This window comes from Saccopteryx leptura, chromosome 5 (genome assembly GCF_036850995.1).
Source record: "Saccopteryx leptura isolate mSacLep1 chromosome 5, mSacLep1_pri_phased_curated, whole genome shotgun sequence".
Taxonomy (NCBI): Eukaryota; Metazoa; Chordata; class Mammalia; order Chiroptera; family Emballonuridae; genus Saccopteryx; species Saccopteryx leptura.
In genome coordinates, this window is record NC_089507.1 from 54254803 (window position 1) to 54268489 (window position 13687).

Below are 13687 nucleotides of genomic sequence, written 5' to 3' on the forward strand. Positions count from 1 at the left end.
TCTCATTAGCCAAGAGCAGGCCCATAGTTCCCATTGAAATACTGCTCAGTTTGTTGATTTAAATTTACTTGTTCTTTATTTTAAATATTGTATTTGTTTCCGTTTTGCTTTTTTACAATACTTTAAAAAAAGATATGTGCAGTGTGCATAGGGATTTGTTCATAGTTGTTTTTTTTATAGTCCGATCTGATTATAAACGGTCTGAGGGACAGTGAACTGGCCCCCTGTGTAAAAAGTTTGGGGACCCCTGATCTAAGCCATCATAAGTGTCAGTGATGAGGCCGGAGGAGTCAGAAAAAAACATTGAATTAGAAGAAAGAAGAAGCAAACTTGGCTCTTTTGATCTAGGACTGCTTCTGGCACAAGGGAGAGAATCAGCAACGAGAGAGAGTGGTTCAAATTTCTTCCCAGTTCCCTTCAAGGCCACTTCTCAGAAGAGAAGGGGCATCGGATTAAAATGTTTATAAAGACCTTAGAGGACTTCCAAGGCCAAAGCCCTTTTTCCTGAACTACTTTGGGGACTCTGGAAGGACAACACCTCAAGGGCTGCTGCCACATTGATCACATCAGTGCAGTTGCAGCTGAGAAAGTCATGCCTCCCCTTGGTTACTGTGCTGCAGAAACAGCAGTATCAGAGTTTCCTGAGAAGCCTGTTGGAGCTGCTAATCCAGGCTCAACATGGTGCTACGGCAAAAGCTGTGGGTGGATCCCACGGGCTGGGTCCACAGCATTCCTAGCCAGAACTCAGGGTGGTCTGCTGTGAGAGCAGACTAGAGTCAAGTTGAGAAAGACCTATGAATGCCAGCAGGGCTAGCAGCAGCCAAGCAGACAAGGAATATCAGCCCGGCGGGACCTACCCAGTCAGCCAAAGAAGTCCATGTACTGGTTAACATAGAAAACACATGCACAAAAGTAAAATAAGGCACACTCCACAGTGTAGGATAGCTAGACATTTTTCTCCTGTTTTTTTGTTCTTTTGTTTGTTTTCTCCATGAATATTTATAAAGAATGAATATGTGCTACAATATAGCTGCTCTATTAATAAAAGGAAGAACTATTTTCATAATTTCTACCACTTACGAGTAAATTACTGACTTCCCATTTACTTAATTTTTCATGAGGATGCAAAATTTGAAGTTCATTCAAATTATTTGAGTTACTTTTTCGAAGTAGTCATAAGGTCACAAAAATAAGAAACAGAGAGGAATGATGTTCTCGTGCATGTGGAGTTAAAGTCTGAGTTGCAATAAGCCTGGGACCATATAAATAGGAAAGATAAGAAACACATAAAAGTTGGGGTTTTATTCAAGAATAAAAATGGTGGGGTGCTTATTATGATGATTACTTTGTCCAATGCCCATGCTTCAGATCTATAAAAATAATGCTAGTATATTTCATAAATGTTCACTAATAATTTGTATAAGTCTGAGATAAAAAGAGGTTAAAATATTTCTTTCATAAATTTAAGAGAATGAGTACTGGTGAGTGATGGAAAGATACCCCCCAAAAAACTCAGATGACAGCAACCCTATATCAAACATACACATGCCTCTATTGGCTTTTGAGATGTTGGGTCATCACAGATGAGAGAAGAATGTTGAAGGAGACAAAAACAACATACTGAGCCCAACTAATTTAATTATGCCTCCTTTAAACATAAATGGTAGGTGCATGTAGTAGACCTAGAAATGATTTCCACTGGGATATCCCCCAGACTCAAAAGCCAACCCCAGGCTCATGAAACAAGAAATGATCATGTTTATTTCATCAAATTCCTACACTAGCTTTATATATGTGTGTGTCATCCAAAACTGAGAATGAAGAAATTTAAAAGCTGTTTTAATATCCTAACTTCTTATTATTAGAATGCTGGATTATGGCATTTTATTAGTACAGGTATCGGGGAACAGGACATAAGAAAATCTGCTTCTATTACTACTTCTCTCACCAAAATGTCATGAGATGCCGATTTATTTACTTTTTCAGCATATGAGGTAATACCTGATAGAACACAAAAACAGAATGTGCCCAAGTGGAGACAGAAGACTGAAGGAGAACGCACATATTTCATTAGTTCACAGACATTGTTCTTGACATTTAAAGAATGCAGAGCAGTTTGTAAAGCACACACCTGAATCTTCAGTGGGTAGACAAGGGGACTGCAGGGGGGGAAAACTGTTTGCAAAATACCAAACAAAGATGACCAGAAGCAAGTAACAACTGATCACTGTAAATAAAAGTTAAAGTTAATGACTGATGAGCCAACAGGGAAAACGGTCAATGACAGAAAAATAAAATCTACTTTACAGCAAATTATCTTCTTAAAAATATCAACCACATTAGTTAGAAATAATAAAACAAAAGATTACTACTATAAATCTTGGCCCTAGCCAGTTGGCTCAGTGAGTAAAGCCTCAGTTCCATCCCCAGTCAGGGCGCACAAGAGAAGTGACCATTTGCTTCTCTCCCCCTCCTTCTCCCCCTTCTCTCTCTCTCTTCTTCTCCACTGGTTCAAGCATCAGCCCTGGGCACTGAGGGTAGCTTGGTTGGTTGGAGCATGAGCATCGGCCCCAGACGGGTGTTGCTGGGTGGATCCTGGTCTGAGAGTATGTGGGAATCTCTCACATCTCCCCTCCTCGCACTTAAAAAAAAAAAGATTACTAAATCTCCAGAAATATTTGGATTCCTTACACAAATTCTTCTCACTTACTAACGTGAAAGTTTATAAGTTGTACATGAAGAGAAAATAAGTATAGGCTTTAAAATGTGGTTAAGCAGGCACAATCAGCATGAACGCAGCCAATATGTACATAATATTTTACTTAAAATAGGGTCTATCCTTCCTAGGCAAAAGCAGTTGACATGAATAAAACCAAACAGTGAAAGTATATTTTGATATAGAATATATTTTATATTGTGAAAGAATAAATGCATTTTAATTACTAACAAAATGTCTTCTGGGTATGACCCCTGTGTTGTTCAAGGGCCAACTGAAGTTACTTCTGAGTAGACAATCATTTAATTTAAGACTGAAGATCTGGCCTAATTTATCTCAATTAGCTTTCTGACCTAATATAAATTAACTGCTTTCAATTGCACTTCAATTTCCCAGATATTTCTAAAATCTTTCAATTCTTCTTTCATTAATGCCAAATCAATAACTAACTAGTAATTTAGCAGCTCTGAATTCTCAATACAATTTGTCTTTCCATTTTAATTCTTTATTAAAAAAATATAGTTTATTTCATAAATTCCTTCTATTGAACCTTTTCATGAAGAGACAGAATAGACCCAGCAAGACATTTAAAAAAAAGAAATAAAATATTATCATTAAGGCCTGACCAGGCAGTGGAACAGAGGATAGAGCGTCGGACTGGGACGCAGAGGACCTAAATTTGAAACCCTGAGGTCATTGTCTTGAGCATGGGCTCACCAGCTTGAGCACCTGCTTGAGTGCGGGGTTGCTGGCTTGAGCGTGGAATCATAGAATGACCCTAGGGTTGCTGGTTTAAGCCCAAAACTCACTCACTGGATTGAGGCCAAGGTCACTGGCTTGAGCAAGGGGTCACTTGCTCTGCTGTAGCCCCCCTGTCAAGGCACATATGAGAAAGCAATCAGTGAACAACTAAGGTGCCGCAACGAAGAATTGATGCTTCTCATCTCTCTCTCTTCCTGTCTGTCCCTCTCTCTGTCTCTCTTTCTGACTCTGTCAAACACACACACAAAAAAATTTTCATTATGTTTCATATCTGAAAGTTCTTTATCACTACTTTATATAATAATTCAATCTTCAATTGACTTCCTTTTTGTCAATAATTGTTGTAAATACCTAGATTATGTAATGTAGAAAACCTAACTGAAAAGGAATTTCATACATATGTGTAGTATTTCCATATGAATCCAATGGTACTAGCCTTGATGAATGGTTGACCCTCAGATTATAAACTATACGGTTGTAAAGTTTTATCATTTAACATCTACCTAAAAGAATGGTTACTACTTGACAAATCTTAATGATTCAGACATACTATGTTCCACACTTCATTTAATTTTTAAAAAATTTGCTAAAATTAACTTCTCTTGTTTGGTGCATGTGCACACACGCACATATATTACAAAGTCCATCAGTGCTTCTCTTTGATCAGGGCATAGGTCATGAGAACTGGCAATTACAAAGGGCTACAGCACCTATTGACGTGACTATAGATTCAGGGAAGGACCCTGTGCCTAGGCAGCTCCTCGCATCACTAAAATAAGAAATAGTCTTCCCATTATTCCAGTTCTTGTTTCAGAGTTTCATTCCCCAGCAACCAGGCGCAACTCCCAAATCATTCCCGACTCGCACATGCTTCCCACCTGGGACAAAGACTCCGCCACAGCACCACGACAACCACACCAGCGTCGCAAGCACTTGGGTTCATACAACAAAATGAAAATCCTGAAAGGAAGCTAGGAGATAAAGGCTTACTGTTCCTTGTTTCCCACTGGTAGGAAGTAATTACAAAAATTACTTTAACACAAAGCTTCTGGTGAATGAATAGTTTGTAATTTGAAGGGAAAAGCCTAAGGGCCTATAGATTAAATGAAAAAATATGAAAAGCTGAATGATGTCATACAAGTAACAGCCCCCACCCCCAAAAGAAAAACATACACTGCCTAAAGCAAACTTTCTTATTAATGATAATGTACACATTCTTAAAAGATGGTCAGGGGCATATTTTGTTCTGTTTTGCTTTTTATCTGAGTTTAAACTGATGACTGATTTAATGGTGGAGATGAACTTTATGACCCTTTAATGGTTTACTAGCTGTGTTGTTAACCAGTATAAATTCAAAGACCATAAAATATCAAATAATTTTATCCAAACTAAAGATGCCAAAAATGGATGTGAATTCTATACTCCCAAAGCAGGAATCAGAAAATGAAGTAAATTCAGCTCTTCCTCCCCGATGAAGCAGACAAGTTTCTTTATCATAAGCATCTCAGGTTTATGTTTGTTGTTTAATGAAAAGGGTGGTACTTTTTTTGTCAGAAACTGGCAGTGCCTTGTTATGAATACCTGACAGTTCTTCAAGGAAAGAGAATATATATACTTCAAATCTAAAACTGCTTTAGATCTTTAAAAAAAAAATTTTTTTTTTCCATTGATTGAGGAAGTGGGGGAAGAAAGGTAAAGAGAGGAAGAGAGAGGGAGGGTAAGAAGGAGGTAGGGAAGGAAGGGAAGAAGGGAGAGAGAGAGAGAGGAAAAAAAGAGAGAGAGAGAGTCTGGTGTGCCAGAACAAAGCTTTATCCACTAAGCCAGTGGTCCCCAACCTTTTTTGGGCCACGGACCTGTTTAATGTCAGAAAATATTTTCACGGATTGGCCTTTAGGGCGGGATAAATGTATCACGTGACCGAGACAAGCGTCAAGAGTGAGTCTTAGAGGGATGTAACAGAAGGAATCTGGTCATTTTTAAAAAATAAAACATCATTCAGACTTAAATATAAATAAAACGGAAATAATGTAAGTTATTTATTCTTTCTCTGCGGACCAGTACCAAATGGCCCACAGACCGGTACCTGTCCGTGGCCTGGGGGTTGGGGGCCACTGCTAAGCTATCTGGCCAAGGCTTTAGGTATTATTTACAAAAGAGTAATTCTAAAGCAGAGCACTGTATCTGTGATCTTCTGAGTTCAGTGGGTGTTTGAACAGCTCTTCATATTTTTTCACATTTCAAAAGCAATACAACTTCCCTATTAAGAGTCAAGGAAAAAGAGTACATGCAATATATGGGAATGATTTTGTTGTTGAATTGTAGCACACAATATATTACCTCAACAGGTTTAAAGCTGTGACTTTTATTGGAAACCCGGAAAAATATTTTTAGAGGAAGAAATAGATAGATGTTGGCATTCGGTCAACACCTTATGGTTCTTGAGTATGGGAGAAGCATAATTTTGGGGTTATTTTAGCTCTTGTTTTTCTGAGGATATAATGTCCTCCTCTCTGAGAGTGATAGGTAGCAAACCTCTTTCATGGGCTTCCAATTCTGTACATTGTACACCTTTTGACTCTCAATGATACAGAGTGGAGAATGAGAAAGTAGAAGGCAAACAGAGACACTCCAAGCATCCACAAGCCAGTAGCGTTCAGCTGACTCCAAAACTAACCTTTACCCATCTCTACCATGACATGTAAGTATACTGCTCACAAAAATTAGGGGATATTTTGTCACTTCATATTCATTTTGAAATATCCCCTAATTTTTGTGATTAGTATATATAAGGCCATTAATGCACTGACTCTGGGATATGATTATGAAAATATACTATGCATTTTTTTATCTCACCCATTGTTTCAATTTATTTTCAAACTCAATATATCCAAATTTATTCCCACTTGTCATCCTCCATCAAGCTTATTTCTATTTCTCATTTTAAATTCCTGAATTCTGAAAAGAGAATTCTCTAGCCTTCCAGCTTAGAAGGTAAAAAAGTTATCTTTTATCACTCTCTTTTTCTTCAAACCTAGCATATACTCCAACAAATAACCTCTTCAATTTCACTTCAATCGCAATCCAATCTGACTCCTTCTCTCTATCTCACTACCACTCACCTAGTTCAGATCACAATTGGTTTTAATTTAGAATACTTGCAGCAATCTACAGACCTCAAATGAATGGGAGTTCTCAGTAGCCAAGCTGACTAAGCATGAAATGTAGCCAGGCAATTACTGTGACAACCAGCAAAATGCAGAATATTTAATTACAGGGGCCCCACCGATGAAACTGTAGAGTCAGAAGTACCTTGTTTAGCTCAAAGCCCCTCCTGATGACTTGCTGTCAGAGAAATTTATGAAGACCATACGTTTCAAATTCATTTCTTTCTAAGTAAGTCTTATCTTATGTATTTTTTCCTTTTCATAAAACTTTTTAAGGGAAAACTTCATGTGCCTCCTAAAATAACATTCCAAGTAGATTCAGGAAAAGAAGTACTTTATATCATACTATAGTTGTTATTTATAAAGCAGCATGACTTTTTATTCCTAGAATCTGTTCAATTTTACATTTTAAAATGATGGAATAAGGTATAAAAATATATTCTTAATTGTCAGTTGTATTTAGTCCATAAAAAAGCTTGGCTCTCAGTCCTATCACCAAGAAGTTAAAAAAAGAATTTAAAAGTTATAGTATAGTACACTTGAAGCTCTGAATCTGAGTTTCTTTTTACCCTGGGAAGAGATTTACACTACTAAAATATATGGTTACAATTTAAGATTCTCAGAAGGAGGTAAATTGATATCAGCAATAATTCAGTTTAATCAGAACTTTCATAAATGGGAAAATAAAAATTGTTAAGCTCATACCAGGGTTTATCATAAAACATTCTAAAAAAAAAACTGAATGGTTCTACTTTGGCTCAAGTTTCAAAGTAAATGAGAGTTAACAAAGGAACTCTTTTGCTTTCACCCATAACCATTGAGAACCTTTCTAAATGTCTTGCTCTCATCTGTGGAATACATCTACTGTAAGGCAATCTTCTCTATTCATGAGTGAAGAACTCCAAATAAACAGTCTCAGTGTCTACATGTTAAAATCTGGGTATATTGATTTTTTTTTCTGAAGTAAGAAGTAGGGAGGCGGAGAGATGGACTCCCACATGTGCTTGACCAGGATCCACCCTGCATGCCCACTAAGGGGCAATGCTAGGCCCCTTTGGGGCATTGCTCTGCTGTAATAGGATCCATTCTAGCGCCTGAGGCAGAGGCCATGGAGCCATTCTCAGCGCCTGGGTCAACTTTTGCTCCAATGGAGCCTTGGCTGTGGGAAGGGAAAAGAGAGATAGAGAGGAAGGAGAGGGGGAGGGGTAGAGAAGCAGATGGGTGCATCTTCTGTGTGCCCTGGCCAGGAATTGAATCTGCGACTTCCCCGTGCCAGGCCAATGTTCTACCATGGAGCCAACCAGACGGGGATTGGGTATGTTGATTTTGATGCTATAAAATTTTAAATAATTTTAAAAAGTAATGCCTCAAATAACCTTAATCCCTTCCATTCTATTATATTGATATACTATGACTACTAAATTATTTAATCTAGCATCGAAAGAGACAATAGGTATTAAACATAATATTTCTCATAATTTTCTTATTTCAAGAAAAAAATATCTCCTTCCTTATAAATATCTAATGGAAAGTACCAGTGCTGATATTTATAGAAATAGATACCATCTGGGATTGAATGGATGCATTAAGGATACATCTTGGAGAAACTACAGGTATGACAGAGCAAACAGGACAGCAGCCATAGTGACTCATCTGCTCACCAGCTCTCCAATATGATTTCAAATGTGTGCACTATGCTTTTCTAAAAGATATTTAACCACTGCCTCAAAAAAAGATACCACATATGATTAATCTACTATAACAACCAAAACTATAGAAAAAGCACTGTATCCTATTACACAACCAGTCTTCAGATTCAGAATGATTTTTTAAAAACATGGAAATATAAATAAGAATTAACAGTAATATATTCACATGAAGACAAGCAATGTCTAACTATTCAACTTTAACAAAACTCTAACATGTAAATCTTTTACACAAAACCATTAATACTAATAGTAACAAAAACAACATCCAGCATTGATTAAGCACCTGTTATTGTTCAGGGCTACATTCAGCAATTTGTATATCACTTCTAGTACTTATTACAGTTGTGCCATGTATTTTAACTCTATTTACAGATAAACTCAGAAATGTATTAATTTAAGGTTAACAGAAAAACTTTATGTTATAGAGCTACTACATACACCTTTTTATCTAACAACAGTGTTTTTTTATTTTAATTTATTAATTTTAATGTGGTGACATTGATAAATCAGGGTACATATGTTCAGAGAAAACATCTCCAGATTATTTTGACATTTGATTATGCTGCATACCCCTCACGCAAAGTCAAATTGTCTTCCATCACCTTCTATCTGGTTTTCTTTGTGCCCCTTCCCTTCCCCTCCCTTCTTCCCCACCCCCCGTTACCATCACATTCTTGTCCATGTCTCTGAATCTCATTTTTATGTCCCATCTATGTATGGATTCATATAGTAATGACACTGTCTTCTCTTTCCATTACACCACATGACCTTCTAGGATAGGCACACATTCCATGGTACTGCATCTATTAATATAGACCTTTGTTTCAAATCAGAAATTGTTCACAAAATGTCCAGGTCATATTCATTTTAAATTTATTTTAAGATTTTTAAGTCCATGAGAACAGCATATTAAGGGAAGCTGGTAGCATCTGAAAATCAAAATGATAACTAGGTAACAACACTTAATCTAGAAGACAAATAATAGCTCAATTAAAAAGGTTTATTTTTACCCTTGAAATCACTTGACCATGGCCAGTTGTTTCAGTGTTGGGCATTAGCCCAATGTGTGGATTTCCCAGGTTCGATTCCTGGTCAGGGCACATAGGAGAAGAGCCCATCTGCTTCTCCACCCCCTACTCTCACACTTCTCTCTCTCTCTCTCTCTCTCTCTCTCTCTCCTCCCCGTTCTGCATCCATAGTTTGATTGAAGTAAGTTGATCCTGGGAACTGAGGATGGCTTTATGGCCTCTGCCTCAGGCACTAAGAAGAACTTGGTTGCTGAGCAACTGAGCAACACTCCAGATGAGAAAAGCATCACCCCCTAGTGAGTTTGTGGGGTAGATCCCTGTAAGAGTGCATGCAGGAGTCTATCTCTCTATCTCCCTTCCTCTCATTGAATAAAAAAAAAAAAAAAAAATCACCCTAGGGAAAATTTCCATTACCTTTAATTCAGAAAGTTGGCATGACAAAGGTAAAAACAGACTTTTTGAGATTTGTTTTAAAAACAAACAAACAAAAAAATGTAGATTCCCAATTTTCCTTTCTTCCTCATAAAGAAAAATTTTATGCCCAATTATATACCCAAGATATCTCTTTAATGCTAAATTACTTTCAGATTTCATAAAAACAAACAAAAATATAAAATATTCATGTGTCATGATTTACTTTGACTTTAGCAGTCCAGATTACTTTGAAATAAAATTCAACAGAAGCATTCAACTCATTGTCTCATTCACATGTAAAATGTTTTCAAAAATACCTTCAAGTCAAATAGCATACTTATTTTCAAATATGCCTGTCACACCAGTCTTAAAACAAAACACAACCCTTTGCCATGTCAATATACCTATCTTAAATGTTTTTAAACAATATTAATACAGAATAATTTAGATACTTATAGAGAGCACAAATATTTTGATATTTTAATATAAGCTAGAGAAAGTATAGTTTTAATGTGAAACTTTTTAAAAAAATCATAAATAACAAACATATTGGGAATACAATAATGTACTGGAATAAAACAGTGCCTAGAACATATATTCCCATATGCATTTTTAAAAAGGCAAGCCATATTTCTTTTTTTTTCCTCCAATATTTTTTTTTAACTTTTATTGATTTTTAATTTATTGGGTCCCACCGAATATATCATCACCCACCCCTTTGTTCCCCTCGACACCCCCTTTCATGTTTTATAAATACTATAAGCTTTTTTTTTTGCAAGCTCCACATTATACAAGAGCACATGATAATCACATTCTCTTACTTGGTGAGAGAGTTGTTTTCATCGTATCCTACAATTACAGTTAATTATTAAGCCTTGTCAAAGATGCCTACCTCTGTAGTAGAAGTCGTTGGACATGTCTATGGGAGCCCGTTCTACTGCTGATCTCTTGTAGACAATGTGAATCCTTCCCTTTTCCTCTTCCATCTGCTTACCTCTTTCCAAGGGTTCGATGAAATACTCATTATCATCACTTTTTATCATTCCAGCCTAGAGAAAGCATAAAATGGGTTAAGTTTTAAAGGAAATTTCTATCATGTATCATCTTTACCTCACAATTACTTTTTTAAATAGTAGGAATATAACCTGTGAAAACTCATGCTTCTTCTTTCCACTTCCAGCTATAAATTGAAAAAGCTTAAGGTATTAGGAGATATGAGTAATTCATATAAGGTAATAAGTCGTGTGTGACAGGATAAATTCATTTAAAGTAGAGTAAGAACTTTACTCAGGCTAAGAATAAGAAAATCATACAAAGTATGCATTTCCTCAGACGGCTAAAGAAGTGCATTTATACATTCTACTTGGTATTTTATCTCTAAAAGAAATCTTATGAAGCAGGTAAATTCCAGAAATGTCTCTAGTTTCCTGTAATAAGTCATTACAGAGCTTCTGTCCATACATGTTACGTACGTTAACTCATTCACATCTTCCTTCTATACCACTAAGGCATGCAGGGAATAAATTCCATAGTGCACTCAGTACATAAAGTATTTCTCCCTTTAAATAGCCTTTTTAAACTTTACTAAAAACTCCAAATTTCTAACTTTATTTGAAGAACTAACTCGTATTTGTTCTATTTTAATCTAACCTCTTGATTTTATTATATATCAATATATTGTTTTCCTTCTCAAGTTTCATCCTTTCACAATTGAAAAGATTTAATTATTCTTTCATTTCATTCTTTCCACCTCTCTATTTAGTGTCTTTTTCTGACTGTTTCATATTTTGTTAATTTAGAAAACACCAGGACTAAATTCAGTACTATAGCAGAATAGAAATGGCAGTTTTGTTTGAAATTTGTTATTCCTTATGTATCAAGTCTACATTATAGTCAAATAGTTCCAGCTTATTTGTCTATTTTAAATTTGATACATTAACATGAATATTAAGTAAATGTCAGTACATTTATTTAAAAACAGTCTTGAAAAAATAATGTGTTAGTGTGGGAACTGTCATTATTTCAAAAAGTACATATTAGATTGAGAAGTTAGTCATATTTTTCTTCTGAGGCCCTTAACTTAGTCTATATATTCACAGGTCCCTGGCCTTTACGGAACATGATTGAGGTTCTCATGCCTTCCAATGAAAGTTGGCCTAATATCTCTACCATTCTGGTTTCAAGTAACATGGATATGAAAGGTAGGTACACCTTATCAAATAGCATTTGTTTTCAGCAAATATGCCTCTGACTGTAGCTTTTCTTTTACATTCAAATCTGTATCCTCCCTGCCCCATGTAAGCCCCACAGGGAAGTCTTACCTACTATGGTATCCCCGGATGCCAGTTATACACCCACCCAGATACTGTGTGCATATAAACATCTTTTAAACCTATGGAGCCATGCCTTACAAGAAAACATCACCAGAGCCCTTTCACCATGCTTAGTCCTTACCATCTTAAAGAAATTTTTGGCCTTAACAAAAAAGAACATTGAGCTAGCTGGGCATCCAATAGTATGCTGATCTTCCAGAGACAAACTCCAGTATTTGCAGCTGTTTTCTCATCTGGTCAGTTATTTTTCCCTGTCTCCTGTACTTTGAAATGCAGTGCTCTCACAAGTGGCCTGATTACTTCTTTACCCTTCACAGTTGCTTTTATTGTTGATGGATTCAACACTTTTACAAATATAATTTCTAACACTGGTCTCATGCTTTTCGAATGGCTTTTTAAATTTTTTCCTTGGTGTCATATTCTTACATATATTCTTACCAGAAATTTCAACATCACTGGTTTTGCCTTTCTCAGGCACGGACAGGTTAGTAATGTTCATACAACACATCCAAACTACGCACAAATACAGTAAACATATAACAAGTTAACAAACAGACCACACCCAAGCCTAAAATCTTTAGTCTCATTATTATCATCACCTGTTGGTGTCAGGCAGTGTTAACTGGCTTTATCTTGGAAACATAGTTCTGCTGATATATAGTAAATTTTATAAGTTGAAGTTCATTAGCTTGCGGGCTTCCATATTCATCTTTCATCCAGTTTTCTACACCCCAAATCCCCTCAGTTCCAAGTTTTGTAAAGTCTCTTCCACTCTCCTCCCATTCTTCTATTTCCACTGCCACCTTTGTAGTTACAGACTCACTGCTGCTCATTGGGATTACAGAGACTGCTTCCTATCTTGAGACTCCTCACTGATCATGATTCTCTCAGATAAGTGCCTAACTCTGGATGGAAACAGTGATCACTAAAGCATTTGACAACTCTGATCAATGACTTCTAGGTACATTTGAAAGTCATGAGGAGGACAGTGAGGATTAGCCCACATGCCTTTAAAAGACATTTCTTCATACCTTCTATTGCAAACATTCAAAGACTCCATGATGTTACCTTCCCCATCAGACCATAGGTTGAACAAAACTTAACACAGCTAAACCTCTCCCTTAGAAGGCATTGATAATTTAAGCCAGGATGGGGCGATATCATTGGCAAGGCAAGAGCTGTGTCGTGTGAACCCCAATAATTCCATAGATGTGACCCCAATAATTCCATGGACAGAAATCCTGAAAGCCTAGTCTTTTATTCTTTTCACTTAAAGTTAATGAAAAAGTATTTTATTAGACACCATGGTAAACAAAAATTTCTCAAAGACATCATTTGTTTTCCCTTCAGCTGAGGGCAAGCTAGTGGAATAAATAAAATATATGCCTAAAGGTATTCAATGAGGTACACTATGGAAAGTCCAGATGGTGAGTGATACGGCAGGATAGTGTCAAATTGAGTGAGTTTTTACCTTTAATCTCCCCATGCATAGCAAACCATCAGGAGGAGCTGTTGATTCTATATACATCCATCTCCCTGGTCTCCATCACAACAAAACTTC

The 13687-nt window shown here is 36.5% G+C and overlaps 1 protein-coding gene across 2 annotated transcripts in view; it reads right to left on the minus strand.

The window, feature by feature from the left end:
- ADAMTS3 (ADAM metallopeptidase with thrombospondin type 1 motif 3) overlaps positions 1 to 13687 on the minus strand; it is a 262766-nt gene that overhangs the window by 129350 nt on the left and 119729 nt on the right. For both annotated transcript variants that reach the window (XM_066385335.1, XM_066385336.1), the window contains one exon: positions 10686 to 10842. In XM_066385335.1, coding sequence (XP_066241432.1) covers positions 10686 to 10842 — 157 coding nt within the window. The remainder of the gene's footprint in view (positions 1 to 10685; positions 10843 to 13687) is intronic.